Raw genomic sequence first — 16,361 nt, 5'->3', positions numbered from 1 at the left:
TTTTTATTTATGTTTTTATTTTAAGAAGAGTAAACGACAAGGCTGGATGGAAAAGATGCAAGAGTCTGAACAAAATTCCAAGTGCAAAGGCACAGTGTTGACACTGAGAGAGACTTGCCGAGCAAGTGTTGTTGGTGACCTCACATAAAGGCCACTTGCTGCAGAGGGCATAGACTGGCCCCAGCACAGTAGTTGTGCTGCTGTGCCCATGAGAGACACAGTTTTCTTGACTTGATTCAGAAGCAGGTCTCCTGACTCCCAGGCTGGACTCCTTCTGCCCCACCACACTGCTATCTTGTTCTGGTCCTTCCTGCCTCAGTCCATGTGTATTTTGTGGGCACCTTGTCTGCACTGGGCTTGGGCAAGCGCCCCACCAGGAGACGCACTGGTTTAGGTCAAACAGAGAACAAGTTTCACATTAGCCAGCTATTGGGGCTAATTAGCCAGCTATTGAAGCTAAAAAATGGCCACCACAGGAGAAAAATCTCTAGGTAGAACCAATAAAATTGCAGTAAACAAGTCTCTGGTGTTGCGAAGATGTGAAAGAGCTTCCACATCTGAGCCTTAACACAATCCTGAGCTACCTATGCTTATAGATGAGAAATGTGAAGCTCAGAGAGGGTAAGTAACTTCGCTAAATCACACAGCTTACAAATCTAGAACTGGAACACAAAACTCAGGAATTCTAACTTGAAATTCCATGTTCTTACTACTACATTGGGTGGAGAGCAAAAACCACCAGCACCTGGTAAACCAGAAGGTTAATTTTCACAGTGAAGTCAGGGATCTGGAAGGCAGAAAGAAACTAGCCAGATGTCAGGCCTGGAGCATGGTCCTCAACCTTTCTCCCCCAGCACACAGCCACACCCTCTGGCCTCTTGAATGGATGCTTGAGTCTAGGAAGCAAAGCCCACGTGTCCACTGTCCCTCCACCCTTCTTCACTGATGAGGACCAACCAGTATCACAAACTGACTCTGAGGAGAAGTATGGCATGGCCCTTTGAAAGAAATAGGGAAAGGGAGACCATGTGTTCTAAAGGCCCAATTTACTTAAATGTATCAAGCCCTTAGTAAACCGGCCTTCCTATGTTGAAGGGATGTGTGGGGTGCCTGGGTGGCTCAGTCAATTAACCGTCCGACTCTTTTTTTTTTTTTTTAAGATTTTATTTATTTATTTGACAGAGATCACAAGTAGGCAGAGAGGCAGGCAGAGAGAGAGAGAGGAGGAAGCAGGCACCCTGCTGAGCAGAGAGCCCGATGTGGGGCTCGATCCCAGGACCCTGAGACCATGACCTGAGCCAAAGGCAGAGGTTTAAGCCATTGAGCCACCCAGGCACCCCAAGCGTCCGACTCTTGATTTCAGCTCAGGTCATGATCTTGGGGTTGTGAGATCGAGCCCTGCATCAGGCTCTGTGCTCATCATGGAGTCTGCTTGTCCCTTTCCCTCTCTTTCTACTCCTCCCTCCACCCCCACTCACAATATCTCTAAAATAAATAAATAAATTCTTAAAAAAAATAAAATAAAAAAATTAACTGATGCTCTCAAACCAGCCTGAGGGGCCTAGAAATGTGTCCAGTGGAGACAGACATACACAAAGGCCTTTCAGAAAGGAGGCTTTCTGCCTGCATTTCCAGAAGCCTGTAACCACATAAGTGACAAATACTAACACTCAGTTATACAAATTTTGCCCAGGCCCCTAAATACTCCATGGCCAAGGAGGTGACCAGATGACAAGGAGGAAGGACATCTCCTTGGGGTCACACAGCAATTTGAGAATAGGCACAAGCTTCCAAAACAGATAAAAAAAAGTAAGCTAAGGAAACGTGGCTTTTCGTGGTGGAGGGGGGCAGGGAATGTACACAAATATGAGAATAAAGCCCAAAGAAGTAGGTTCTGAGATGGGAAGTGAAAAAAAAGGAAAGAGAAATCATCAAGATTAAAAGCAAAGAGATAAAACAGAACAACAGAAAAAAAAAAAAAAAAAAAAAAAAAAAGCCCAACCCAAATAACAAACGGGCAAAGCACCTGAATAGATTTTTCTCCGAAGACATACAAATGGCCAATAAGCACACAAAAAGATGTTCAACATCCCTGATCATCAGGGAAATGCAAAGTAAAACCACAGTGAGCTCTCACCCAAAACTAATAGGATGGCTACTATCCAAAACCCAAACAATACCAAAGAACAGAAAATAAAAAGGGCTGGCAAGCATGTGGTGAAAGTAGAACTCGTGTTGGGGAGAATGTAAAATGGCGCAGCTGCTATGGAAAACAGTATGGAGGCTCCTTAAAAAATTAAACACAGAATTACCACATGATTCAGCAATGCCACTTTTGGGTATATGCCCAAAAGAACTGAAAGCAGATCTGGAAGAGATATTGTGAACCCACATGCATAGCAGCATTATTCAGGGCACGTTGGTGACTCAGTGGGTTGGGTGGCCAACTCTAGATTTCAGCTCAGGTCATGATCTCAGAGTTGGGAGTTCAAGCCCCACATCAGGCTCTGCACTGGGCATGGAGGCTGCTTAAGATTCTCCCTCTCCCCCTCTTCTCTCTCTCTCCCCACCCTCTAAAATAAATAAATCAATAAAGTTTGCATTATAGCAGCGTTATCAAAGTCCCAAAAGGCAGAAGCAACCTCAGGGCCCACGGAGGGATAAACAAAATCCAGTATAAACCTATAGTGGAGTATTACTCAGCCTTAAAAAGGAAGGGAATGCTGACACAATTTACAACAGGGATGAACCTTGAGGATGTTACGTTAATGAACTAAACCAGTCATAAAGAGACGAATGCTCCAAATTCTGCTTATCTGAGGGACCTGGAGCAGTCAGAATCACAGAGACAGAAAGTAAACGGGGGTTGCTGGGGGGCAGGGAGGCTCGTGCACCGAGTTTCAGTCTGGAAGGATAAGAAAGTTCTGGAGACGAGATAACGGTGAGGGTTGCACAACAGCAGGAGGGCAGCTGAGGACACTGATGGGCCTGGGGCTGGGAGCAGGCAGGCGCAGGAGTGAGGAGCATGACCTCAGAAGGGCAGGAAGAACAGGCCTCGGCCTTCAGGGAGGGGAAGAGTCCGGAGCCCAGTAAGTGAGGTACTGGGTGAGGGAGGCGGCAGGGACAGGGGGAGAGAAATGGAGAGGAAAGGAGATTCAAAGGAAGCAAGAAAGGAATATGTGGTGAGAGGGAGAGCTGAATCTAGAGACAGGAAGACAGGGCTGGGGAGGAGCAGGAGGGTAGCACTTAAGGTCTCCTGGGCCTTGGGGTTAGGGCCATGGCTCAGGCGGCGGGGACAGACCCAGCCTGGCTGCCTCCCACACCGAAGTACCAGGCCAGGAAGAGCCCAAAGCATTCCGGGCCACAGAGGCCTGGGGATGCTCAGGAGCTGCATATTTGAGGCAGGAATCGAGAGGTAAATGGCCCTCCTGACTAACTTCTCTCCTTCTTAGAGTGGGCCGGGTGTCAGGTTGAGCTCTGGGCCCTATAGAACAGCTCCCTTCCAAGCGCCTGGAGAAGATTTTTCAGAATAATGAGTCTCTGAAGACTCAGCAGAGAGCCCCTAGTGAGCTGGAAGCGCCCAGAAGGTGGTGGACACACGCAGGATGAGCAGGCCTGCTTCTGAGGAGCCTCGCCGTGGCAGCACGCTCGTGCGCTCCCAACACTGCCCGGTCCATCACGGGCCGTCCTTCCCGACAGCTCACTGCCCCAGGGAGGCTCGCAGCACCCCACTGCCCCCCTCAGCTCAGACACCCACAGTACCTTTAGGTTCCCACGGTCCAGGGCGGCGGTCAGGTGCTTGCGGACCTCGGTCAGCTGGGGCCTGGGGCCTCGGGGACTGGCCCCCTGCCGCAGGGGGTGCTCCTTCAGGGACTGCTCCAGCTTCGACTCCCCAAGGAGGAGCTCTGCCATGTCATCTACAAAGAACCAGGTAAGAAGATAAATGGGAGCCGGGAACGGTCTGCGTGTTGGGAAGCCCCCCCAAGGACTTTGGGACTACCATGCCCTTGCTATGTGTCCTCAGCAAGGCTCTTCTGGAACTTCATAGCCTTAGAGGGAGTCCAAGTGGGCACCAGCTTACAGTGAATTTCGTTTATAAGTAAGAATGTTCCAGAATTTGTACGCAGACAGGGGATAGCTCATTCCTTTGTCACACATTTACTGGATCTAGAAAGACTAGAGACATATTAATATAGCAAGAGTGCAAGTTCAGTAGGAAAACACAGCTGTCTGACGTTATTTTTCAGCAGGATCTGTATAAAACAATACTATGTATTTTCTCAAACACTGACACAGTGAAATCTCCTAGCTCTTTTGTGTTCCCACAAATGGATGTGAGCGGGAGCAATGTCTTGTACAGTCAGATTCTTAAAACAAGTTTGTGTCAAAATAACATGCATGCACCCGGTCTGTTTCTGCCTACAACTCAAAGCTATACAGACACTGTCAACTAGGAACCTCTCCATGAAGGTTTTTACCCCTAAGAGTACTCTACTTAGAGTTGCAATTTCGTTACTGTCTGTGTCGACTTGTTAATTAGAATGAAGAGCTCACTCCAGAAGTTGCTCTTGGGAATCCACACATCTAGACATTCTGAATAAACCCAGAACAATTCATACACCTGCCTGAGCTTGACCTACTTGGGACAGGACTTAATTGTATTAAAATATAAGCACAGTGTAAAAGGCAGCTACGTAGTGTAGCTACTACCACTGGGCTGCAAATTTGGAGGGGACCCCAACTGGAGTTAGGGATCAAAATGGCCTTTAGTTTTATCTTTAACACTGCTGTCCCAAAAGGAGAACAGATTTGCCTATTATTTAGGTAATCTAAAATTAACTCCAGAAAGAGTCATGGAGCACCCACTGAGATTCTGAGTGGTAGGTGCACTGAAGGCTGCGAGCTATAAGGAGAACCTTCCCAGTCCTCTGGCCAGTGACCCAAATCTGCCAAATCTAAAGTTCTCAGCAGTGTCTCTGTCTGTGTACAGGGAAGCCCAAAATAGTCTCTTAGAGATGAGACCCAGGGTCCTGGGATCGGCCAAGCCACAGCAAACCAGGGCTGTTAAGCTACCGAACTCAAGAATTCCCTCGGTTGTCCAAGAAGGAAAAGCAAATTGCCTTTAACATGAGGGGAGGCTCTGGCTGGACCCACAGCAGCATCCAACAGCAGAAGACAATGAAGCGATGACACAGGGACACACAGCTTAAGCCAACGGGCCTGGAGCGGGCCCCAACACCAGTCAGGTGCGAGAGCTGCAGGCAGCCTCCTCCCAGAAGCAGGAGCCCTTCTTTAGAATGAAACACAGCTAAGAGAGAAATCCAGGGATGAAGGATGTGTCGGCAAAGGCCTGACCGTGGGGATCAGAGCATTTACATAATAGAACACTAAATGCCTACAAGAGTTAGTTTCGGAACAGAACAGGACTGCTTGCTATAAACCAACCCAATGCAGAAGTGACAGTGCATCAAAATTGAGAAGTGCTTTAAAACATGGTAATACACATTGGGGAGGGTATGTGCTTTGGTGAGTGCTGTGAAGTGTGTAAACCTGGTGATTCACAGACCTGTACCCCTGGGGATAAAAATATATGTTTATAAAAAATAAAAAATTTAAAAAAAAAAAAAACATGGTAATACATGCTTAAAGAGAAAAACATGACTCCGATCAACTTCACTGCACTCTTGCAGGAAACCATGCCACGCGGTGACACATTTACCTAGAGCTCAACAATTCCCTTAGATTCACTTTTTGTTTCCTTTTCCCATTAGTACTTACTGATACTTTATTTTTAAAACAGCTGCTGCCCAACAGATATGGATGGAAACCACATGTTATTTTAAAAGTTGCAGCAGCTATGTTAAAAAAGGAAAAAGAAACAAGTGAAATTAATTTTGATAATATCTTTTATTTAACTCAATATATGCAAAATATTGCTAGTTGAACAGGCAATCTACATTTTTAAATTATCAACATGTTTTATATTCCTTTTTATATTAAGTTTTCCAAATCTAGGGGCGCCTATCTGGCTCAGAGCATGTGACTCTTGATCTCGGGGTCATGAGTTCGAGCCCCATGTTGGGCTCAGAGCTGACTTAGCGTACTTTGCACTTATGACACATTTCAATTTGAACCAGCCACATTTCAAGTGGTCAGCAGATACCCGTGGCTAATGGCTGTAATATTCGATGGGAATGTGATCACCATTTATAAAAGTATGCCTGTTTATCTTTATTCTGTTTCCCTAAAAAGATGTCTAGAATGAGTATCATTTAGGAATAAGTAATAAAAACTTCTAAATGATAGGAGCTGGGATAATTTTTTCACTCTCTTTGCAGTTTGAATCATTTTTATTGAGCAAAATCATTTTAAATTACCTTTAGCAAAAACCGTGACTCTTCTTTAAAAACTAGAAGTACATACCTTGGGACATTAATGGTGGTTATTTCTGAGTGGTGAGACTATTAGTATACATTTGTTTTCTTTTCTGTATATTTTAAATTTCCAAAAAATAAAATAACATGAGATTCAGAGTCGTAGGTATAAATCTCAGTTTGTCACACTGTGTCCCTGGCCCTAGAATTTAGCCTCAGTGTTTTGGGGGACAATTCTAAGAAAGCCCCTCTGAACATCTGAGCTTAAGATTGCTATCTCCCATTATCCTCCATCACTGCCCCCCACTCCAATGATCTTGCGGCAGACTCCTCTGACCTTGCAGCTGGAAATGGCTGTTCCAAGCAGAATCCCCAGGCCAACAAGCAGAGATCACAGCAGATCAGGCTCTCTGCTGCCTGCTACCTCTTTCTAGCTGTGGGACCAGGAGCACATCGCTTACCCTCTTGAAGCATCGGCCTCCATTTATGAGACGGGAACAATAAATACCGCGACCATAGCAAGACTGAATGAGAGCTAATGAGTTCTCAGTGAGGGAAGTGCTGTGGCCTGGCCTGCCACACCTCTCAACTAGACCTCCCAGGACGAGTAGGGTCTGGACTGGCCAACAGGAAGGAAGGGCAAACCAGGCTGAGGGAACAGCAGGGCATAAGAGAAGTGGGAAGGCAAAAGCACACTGGACCAAGTGGCCAGACAAGAGGGTGTGGGCGAAGGAGAAGACAAGAATGGAGACTCAAGTGGGGAGCAGAACATGGGACTAACGGTTCCCTTCTGCCCACTCAGCCCCATCCCCACGTTAAACAGGTCCTGGCAGTTTCCACAGGCAGTCCTCCACACAGAGGCCCCGTGAACTTCCTCCATATCTTTGGGACGACTCCCAAAGCTGAGAACACCAACCGCCATTACTTGATAAAGACCTATTAATCTTCCTGCGCTCGTCATCAACCCCGCCCCCCACATGCCCTATCCCAAGCCAGCCCCAGCTGCCCCAGGAACCTCGAGCACCCCAACCTGGACGTTTTCGTATCTGTTTGCCCCTTCAAGACTGTAATGAGACCCTGAAGGAAGAGTCTGTGTGTTACTTTTTGGTCTCAGAGCACAGCACAATGTCTGGCACAGAGTCAGCGCTCAATAAATGGTGAATTAACTCAATGACAGGCCAAGGCACTTGACCCATACCCTCCTGTGTTAGGCCTGGTCCTGTGGCACGATCTGTCAGTTGTCCCCCAAATATTCGTTCTCTTCTTCTTCCTTTATTATTAGAGTCCCTGAGTTTTATCAGGGCACAGAGCTGCCAACATAAAGACTATTTCCCAGGCTTCCTGGGAGGTGCAGGCTGTCACAGGACTAAGTTATGGCCAGTGTGATGTGAGCAGAAGTTCTGCATACAGCTTCTCTGCTGGGCCTTCCCAGGGAATGCGCTTACCCTCCAGTTCCTCTTCACCCTACCCCATTAGCTGGAATGAGTCTGTAGCTGGCGGAAAATGGAGCCTCCATTCTGGTCCTCAAGATGGAAGCTATCTACTCAGGATCCCAGAGCGTCACAACATTAGGAACCTTGGTCTCCAACACCCCGGAGCTGCCACTCAGCCCAGAACTGCTTATGATCAATTATCCCACTAGAGAGAAACATTGACTTCTACCTTGCTCTTGCTTTAGTCACTGTTCCTCTGACCTTAGTTACAGAGGCCAAACTGTTATCCTAGCTAGAGCTCCCCACTACCAAACAGGCTTTAAGTTGAGAGCTGCTACCTGAGAATACCTTACCAGTCAATACTCATTCTCAGGGTCCCTCATGTCTGGAAGGAATCTCACAGAACCAACTGAGGCCTTTGGTAGAACACCCCTGACGTCACCTCTCCTGTTTCACTGGCTTTGCAGAAATATTTAAACAAAGGACTACATACAAAGAGAAGTATAAAACTACCACCTTGGTGCTTTGTAGGATTTACCGACTTTTTGTTTCTTGATCTCCTGATACTGGGGGAACATACCAGAGTCTTGCTGCTAAGATGTGCAGAGCGCCCAGCTCTATCAGAACAACGGGGGCAGTGGGTTGCTGGGAAAGGCTCAGCTAAGAGGAAGAGGCTTTGCACAGAATGCGGAGACACAGCCCCTTGCCTCATTCGAGTTCCAGTCCCTCAGCACCACCCCTCATGCTGTGGCTCTGCTGGACATGGTAGTTCTGGGTGGTGGAGGAGGAGACAAAGCCTTCACCAAAACATTACAGGTACATGTTTACAAGATGGAAAAGGTGGGGAAAGGTCTTTCAAGCAGCAAAAACAGACTATGCAAAGGCACAACATGGCCTAGATGTTTGGGGAACTCCAAGTAATTTGTTAGAGCTGAACCATGAAGGGCAGAGAGAGGGAGATGGCCATAGTTGGGAGTTTCCTGGCAGGCAGGCAAGGATCAGCTCCTCAGGTCTGAAAGGAGCTGTGCACTCTGAGGAAGAGCTTACAGTCCAATTGGAAATTAGCATGCTGGCTGTAAAATCATTTGTGCAATTTTAAACATTTTCTTTGCTCTCCTTAAAAAAGGTGACTTCCCTACCACTCACTCTCTCAACCAGGAGGCTAAAGATCGGAAAAACATCCAATGAACTCAGGCCGGAGAAATCATACAGAGACTGCAAGGCTCCGTCCTCACGAGGTCATCCTCAGCAGCCCGACCAACGCTCCACTGCTCTTGTTGAGGAATTCAGAGTCCACAAGTGACAAAAGAAACAGAGGTCACCTAGCCAGCTGTTACTGCTCATAGTGTGTGTGCTTACATGCTAGGACAGTGACGTACAAGGGAAAAAAAGGCACCTCGGGCATACAAGAAAATTAATTCTAGCTGGATTAAAGAATTAAATATGAAATAAAAGAGGATAAAAAGATAAAAATAGAACTTTTGCTTTCAGCCAAGATGGAACAAATTTACCCTCCTGGATAAAACAACCACAAACGCAAGATAGAATATATGTTTTTCATATATTGTTTTCATAAATTGTTTTTTACAATTCTCACGACACTGGACGTGGGACCACAGAGAAAAGTGATCCCTGAGAAGCAGGTAGCAAACAAGATGAGCTCCGGGATTTGCCTTGAGAGTTTCCAGCTGCGCCACAGGAGCAGGGAGCCCTTACTTTAGGATTCTGCCTCATGAAAGATTTAAATCTATCTCTCCCCCCATTCATTTGCCTGCTCACACTCATCAGGCACAGAGCAGGGCACATCCAGGCATTCCACACTGCAGAGGGTGAGGCAGGACTGCAAAGTGGGGCCAGGCATGTACTTTCCAGAATGCAAAAGCCCAAGATTACAACACAGGGGACAGAGCTCTGGCCTCAGGCAGCCCCAGGCTTAATACCAGCTCCTCTGCTTGTTAGCTGTGTGGTGATGGCCAAATTAGTTAACCTCTCTGAGCCTTCATTTCCTCACCTGGCTACTGTGAGGCGAAGACATAATGTATGTAATGCAGAGAGTACAAAGCAGGTGCTGAATAGATATGAGTTCCTGTTCCTTTTCCTGCCATTCATTTTGGACTTGGTATTTCCCAGAACGGATATGTTGGATCTAATGAGGTCAGAAAGCACTGTGAGACACAACCCTTGTGCTCAGGAGGCCTGCAGTTCAGTAGGAAGATAAGAATGTTTGCAACATTTATTACTAGACAAGCCATGCCGGGCTCTTCTAAATGCCGTGCAGTGGCCCAAGCATCTTCACAATCCTGTTAGTCCTCCCAACCTCGCTAGGACCTGTCAGCCCCTCCATCTCACAGATGGGGAACCAGGTACAAGAGGGGAAGCAATGCACCAAAGGTCGCAGAGCCAGCACATCCCGGAGGTGGGATTTTGAACCCAGGCCGTCTCTCTGCCTGTCACCCCAGCATGAGGACATCAGCTTCTGGAGAAGGGGCTCAGCTTCCCTCCTAACCAGCCATGTGATCCCAGCCAAGGCACTTCATCCTTTTGCTGTGGGGCTGAGCAGCCCATTCCTATGTCCCTTTCCTGCTCCACCTGCTAGGACTCTCGGGACAGGAATAAGGAGGGACTCGGGGGTGCCCAGGGTTCGTTCCACCTTCCCCTCAAGCATTTTTCAGGGTTTAAATGAGGCTGCAGTAACCAGCTCTCCAGTAACTTACATAGAGCTAAAGCCTGAAGCTGAAAAGAGACTACTCCTGGGGACCGTCACTGAGAAGAATATGGGGAATCAGCCCCGGCAGGGCACTCTGGTGCCATGCTTCGTCTCCAAACAGACAGTCCCCCAGTCCCCAAGCTGGCCCAGCTCCCTGCCCAGGCGGCTGCAGCCTCCCTGATCCCCCTGAGGAAGGGCCGGGAGCTGTGGTCTTTGCCACTTGAGGTGACCGCCCCTTCCTCCCAGGCTTCTTCCTCATGGGATAAACCACTGACACGGAGAGATCTGATCAGATGAGGAAGAAAAAGCTTAGGGTTTCTACTCTTCCAGGGAATACTTGATACCAATACTAAAACAAACAAAAAAAAAAACCAAAGACCCAAATCTCAACAACTGGGATTTGTCAATTGAGAAGCATTTAGGTCTATTCAAACCATTCCTGCCATGGCAGTGATCCAAGAGGAAAAACAAAGCCCCATTCAAGCAGGGGCCGGTTCTTCGGTTCTTCGGTTCTTCGGCGTCTCCTCTGCCACCCAGCAGGGACAGCCAGCTTCTCCGTCTCTTGGTCTCAGCAGGACCTCTGTGAATGTCATCCCCTCACTTAGCCACTTCTTGTAAGTCGCAGGTCCCTCAGCACTCGCAGTGCCTATCATCCCCTTTCCCACGAAGGAGTGACAGAAACACAGACACTGTTGGGACAGTGCTGGTAGGAGCATCGTCGGTATGAGTGTCCACAGAGGGCAACGTCGATAACGTGATTTATGTACCTAGACCACGTGACCCAGAAAGCCCAGTTTCAGGAACGTCTCCCTACACACAAGCACTCTCCAGCACCGATGGTTACCCCCGGGATGTCTGCCATGTACAGCCCTACTGCTAAAGCAAAGGACAGAACACACCCGTACCATCCTCCCTGGGGACCTGTGAAATGAATCACCCCACATTATGGGACATAGTGTGTCCATTACACGAAAGAAATGAGTCTACCTGCAGCCCCGTGGTAGCCGGACTATGCACACCGCTCCAGGCCTTCACACCTCCCTGAATCCACGTGCTCTGTGGCCACTCACCCTGACCCTGGGCTCAGCCACGCGACTTGCTCTGACTGATCAGACAGTAGCGCATCTGATACATACAGAAGCTGGGAAACAGACTTCTCCCTCTGCTTCCTGCTTGCTTCTCTGTGGCCGCCTTGAGCCCATGGCCACACTGGCCTGGATCTAAGAAAGGCCATGGGAGACACAGCAGAGTCGTCTCAGCCAGGCCCCGCCACGTGAGCAAGCCAGCCCAGGGCAGCCAGGTCACGGAGCCACCCTGCAGCTGGCTGCAGACGCGTGAGCGAACCACAGCAAGCCCAGAATCATGACAAATAATAAAAGGTGGCTGTTTTAAGACACTGAAGTTGGGATGGTTTATTATACAGCAATAGGTAACAATGTCAGAGAGATAAAAAATACAGTGTGCGGTATGTTACCATGGGGTGTAAAAAGAAAAAAAAAAAAAAAAACATGCTTTCTAATAAAGCTCCAGATATGCTGAAGATTACTGAAAGGACCCTCCAGGAAAGTCCTAAGAGAGGCTATGTCCGTGGAAAGGAGCAGGAGGACACAGAGGGGACGTAGGAAGGAAGTTACTTTTCCCTCTTGTATTATTTGATTTTTAGTACTGTGCGCATTCCTTACCTGCACTAAACATTAAGTGGTTAATTTAAAATTTAAAAGGAAAAGAAGATGGCCTGTGTTGGAGTGAGCTCTGACTCCGGGATGCCTTGCCTGGTCTCCCACAGGGGTTGACAAACCTGGCCCATCATCTCAGAGCCAGGGGAGGAGGTCTGAGTCTGTGGTTATGACTGAGAACCTGTCACCCGCCCTCCCTGGGCCACCAGCCTCCCATGTGCACACTCTCCAGGCCCTCCGCATCCTTCCGAGGCTGTGGCAATCTGTCTCACCTGAGGGTGCCTGGACACATTGTACCTCTCTCCCTTCCCCTGCCAAAACCCAGGCATCGCATGAGATGCATTTCCGGGTCACCTTGGAGGAGACCTCCTGCTCCCTCAGCGCGAGCTCCCCACACTCCCCGTGCTCCTCACAGTCACACACCAGCCAGCATCTGGCAGGGACAGCACTGAAGGAGAAAAAGGGATCTCTGCCCTTGTGCTGCTTATATTCCAGAAGGGAGACAAACCAGAAAAAGGCCAGCTAGTGGTACGAGATCAGTGGAGAGTTAAAACGAGGACGTAGCAGGTAGTGACCAGGTGGCTACTTGAGGCTGCAGAGTCAGATCAGAGCCAGAGTCTCCCAGGAGTCTGAGTTTGAGACCTGCATGACGAGACAGAGTCAGCCATGCAAAGATCTGAGGGAAGAGCACCCTGGGGTGGGAACACAGCTGGCACATTCAAGGAACAGCAAGAGGGCCGTGTGGCTGCGGCAGCAGGGACAGATCAGGGCAGTCAGAGGGCAGCTAAGGGCAGCCATGAACACGCTCGCAGGCTGTGGTCGGCAGGGTGGCTTTCCTCCGAAGCGCACCTGGAAGCCTCTGGAGGGGGCTGGGAGTGTGCAAGCAGGGGTGAAGGGATCCGGTTGAGGTGTGCAAAGACCCCTCCGTCCACTGTGTGGAGAGTGAACTCAGGGCTGAAGAGGAAGAGGCGATGGCAGGGATGGTTGGAAGGTCACTGCAGGAGTCCGCCGGGGGGTGACAGACACTGGGACAAGGGGGCAGAGGTGAGAAAGAAAGAGTGCAGAAAGGGAGAGACAGGCAGAGGGAGGACACAATTTGTAGTAAGAGAAACAAGACTTACTAACGGGTTGGACTGGAGATGTGGCAGGCAGAATACCCCCCACACCCCTGAGATGACTCTGTCCAACTTGCTGGAACCTGTGAGTGGCGTAAACCTGTCACGTTACAAGGCAGAAGGGACTTTGGGGGTGTGATTAAGTTACAGACCTTGAGACAGGATGATCCTAGATTATGTGGGTGGGCCTGCCGGGGTGCTTTGAAGGGGGAAGTAGGCGGGTCAGGGTCGGAGGACATGTGGTGGTACAAGCATGTACAGAGGAAGCTAAACTGCGGGCTTCACAGATGAAGGAGGGGCCGAGAGCCAAGGAACGTGGGAGCTGTGGAGGCCGGGAAAGACAAGGGCACGGAATCTCCCCGAGAGCCTCCAGAAGGAAGACAGAGCTGTGGACACTTGAGTTTCGACCAATGAGCCCCATTTCCAACTTCTGACCTCCAGAACTACCAGAGAACACATCTGCATTATTTTAAGCCAATAAACGTGTGATTACTATTAGTTACAGCAGTGATGGGAAACAAATGCAAGAGGGATGAGGAATGAAGAGGGATTAAAGAGAAATTCTTTTAGCTTTGAGGCGGCACACTAGACTGGATCTTGCCATTTAGTGAGGTGAGCAGAAACAAAACCAAGAGTTCTGTTCTAACTTAAATAACATCTGATACCCAAGTAGACAAGTCAAGTTGGTGGATGGAGGTTGGCATCAAAGCTGGAAGAGAGTGAGTAGAAGGACCCAGTTAAAGAAACCAGGACTGTATTTGTTACAGAAACAGATTAGAAGTTTCTGGAAAGACGGAGTGGAAGCTGGAAGAGAGTGAGTAGAAGGACCCATTTAAAGAAACCAGGACTGTATTTGTTACAGAAACAGATTAGAAGTTTCCGGAAAGACGGAGTGGCCAAGGCAGCTGGAATATGGAGGAAGATAAGAACACAAACAGAACCGTTGGATTTGGCAATAGGACAGGGCGACCTTGACATGGGAAGTCGTGGGGGGGGGGGGTACCAGCTCAAAGGAGCAGGCCGAGGAGACAATGGTTCTTTGAAGAGGCTTTGCTGAGACAGAGCAGAGAGGCAGGCAGTAAGTCACAGGGATGTGGGCTTAGGGAAGGTTTTTATAGGAGAGTCTAGGGTGTCTGTGAATCCTGGAGGGAATGACCTAGGAAAGAGACAAGGAATTGATCCAGAAGACAGGAGAAATGACAGCAGCCTGAAGTCCTGAGGAGGCATGAACAGAGAGATTCTGAGCACAGGTGAAGGGGCTGGAGCCTCCGCAGTGACAGGCAGGAGAGCAGGCACACTTGGTGGTGGGAAACAAGGGGCTTTCCTAACAGCTTCTGGGTCCTCAGTAAAGTTCATACCAGCTCAGGTCCTAGGAGAGACAGCATGGAATTCCAAGAAAAGACCTAAGAAGGGGAAAGAGTACGTGAAAGCAAGGATACGAACATTCCTGAAGCGTGGTAGTGCCTCTGAGGTCACTGGTCATCAAGCGCAAATGACCTACGACATTTGTCTTCTCAGCAGCACATAGGAGCAGGCAGAGAACTGGATGTCATCAGGGTAGGGCTGCTGCCAAGCAGCAGGATGGAGAAGACAAGGTCATGTCACCCTGCTTCTCATAACCTTCCAGTGGCTCCCCTCTCATGCAAAGTGAAAGCGAAAATCCTTGTACCTTACGCCCTTGGCTCTGACCTCCACCCTGTCCCTCTCACATTCATGCCCCATCTCCAGGAGTCAGCACAAAGCAGGTGCTCTGTAAATATCTCTGAAATGAGCAGATCAATCCATGGATCTTCCTTTCACGGAGAGGACCTAACCAAGTACCTTAGCCTCTTGACACTCAGCTCTTCCCCCGGGGTGCCTGGCACATGGCTGGGACATGACTGTTGCCAGAGACCGAGCCTTCCTGTTTCTACCTCAGGCCCTCCGTTGTTCCCCCTCTAGTATCTTTGCTCAAATTATGACCCAGTTCCAAGGACCTGCTATTTGGATCTTGACTGAAAGGCAAAGGTGCCATTAGTCAAAAATTAAAGAGCTCAAAGAAATTGGCAGAAACGATACTCTGGGAAAATCTTGGTAGTTCGGAGACCAGGTGTCATGCCAAAGCCTCCTCCCCATGTTCGCACACAGTGCAGAGGCTGGAAAGACAAGATAAGAGAGTAAAATGTGGGAACAGAAGACAATACTTGCTCTGCACTGGCAGAACAGAGAAACATACTGGTTTAACACGCGCACACAGGTGCGCGTGTACAGGCGCACGCACACAGACAGTTCCCCTCAAAAAGCCTTGTTTAATAAGAGAGAAGGTAACTTGAAAGCCATCTTGGAGTTGGTCTGGCCTGTCTCCAGGGCCCAGCAGGGCAGGAAATGACTCTAACAGGGCAGGGGGATGTTATCAGGCCAGCCCAGAAGGCTTGGAAATGGCTCTTTCAGGAAGCCAGTCCCAGACAAGTTGAATGCACACCCACACAGTCAGCAAGCATCTCTTGAAGATTCAAAGTGCTAATCCACGCCCTACCCTCAAAGAGGACAGTGGAGAGGGAGCCAGGGACTAGCGAGTCCTGGCATGGTGGGGTGGAAAGAGGATCAGGCACACTCAGACTGTCAGAAGAGAGGTCCGAGCTGGCTGAGCCTCAGGAATTTCTCCAAGTGAGAGAGGATTTCCCCAAGTGAGGGTCCAGGCAGAAGGGAGACACCACAGCTGGTGTGTGGGGCCGGGCAGAGGCAGGAAGGAGGCTGGGACATGAGGCAGGACATGAGGCAGCTGCAGAGGGCATGAGGGACACACAGTCCCAAGGACTCTAGACCCAAGACTCCGTGGAGATCTGACTCCCCTGGCCTGGTGGGCCAGAGAAAGGAAAGGCATGCGCTTGGCATGCCCAGCAATATCATCTCATCAACTCAACACTTCTTTTTTTTTTCAAATTTCTTTTCAGCCTAACAGAATTCATTGTTACGCTTGTTTTTACACCACACCCAGTGCTCCATGCAATCCGTGCCCTCCTTAATACCCACCACCTGGTTCCCCCAACCTCCCACCCCCACCCCTTCAAAACCTT

The 16,361-nt window shown here is 49.0% G+C and overlaps 1 protein-coding gene across 4 annotated transcripts in view; it reads right to left on the bottom strand.

Moving 5' to 3' along the window:
- Nucleotides 1-16,361, bottom strand: part of TTC7B (tetratricopeptide repeat domain 7B) — a 246,923-nt gene that overhangs the window by 220,242 nt on the left and 10,320 nt on the right. For 3 of the 4 annotated variants that reach the window (XM_045071285.1, XM_045071294.1, XM_045071298.1), the window contains exon 2: nucleotides 3,763-3,917. In XM_045071285.1, the coding sequence (XP_044927220.1) occupies nucleotides 3,763-3,917 (155 nt within the window). Of the gene's footprint in view, nucleotides 1-3,762; nucleotides 3,918-16,361 lie in introns of those variants that run through there. The other variant, XM_013057653.2, reaches the window with a different exon arrangement.

The sequence above is a fragment of the Mustela putorius genome, unplaced genomic scaffold (genome assembly GCF_011764305.1).
Source record: "Mustela putorius furo isolate JIRA1106 unplaced genomic scaffold, ASM1176430v1.1 tig00000129_pilon_pilon_pilon, whole genome shotgun sequence".
NCBI lineage: Eukaryota > Metazoa > Chordata > Mammalia > Carnivora > Mustelidae > Mustela > Mustela putorius.
This window is presented reverse-complemented; position numbering and strand designations above follow the sequence as displayed.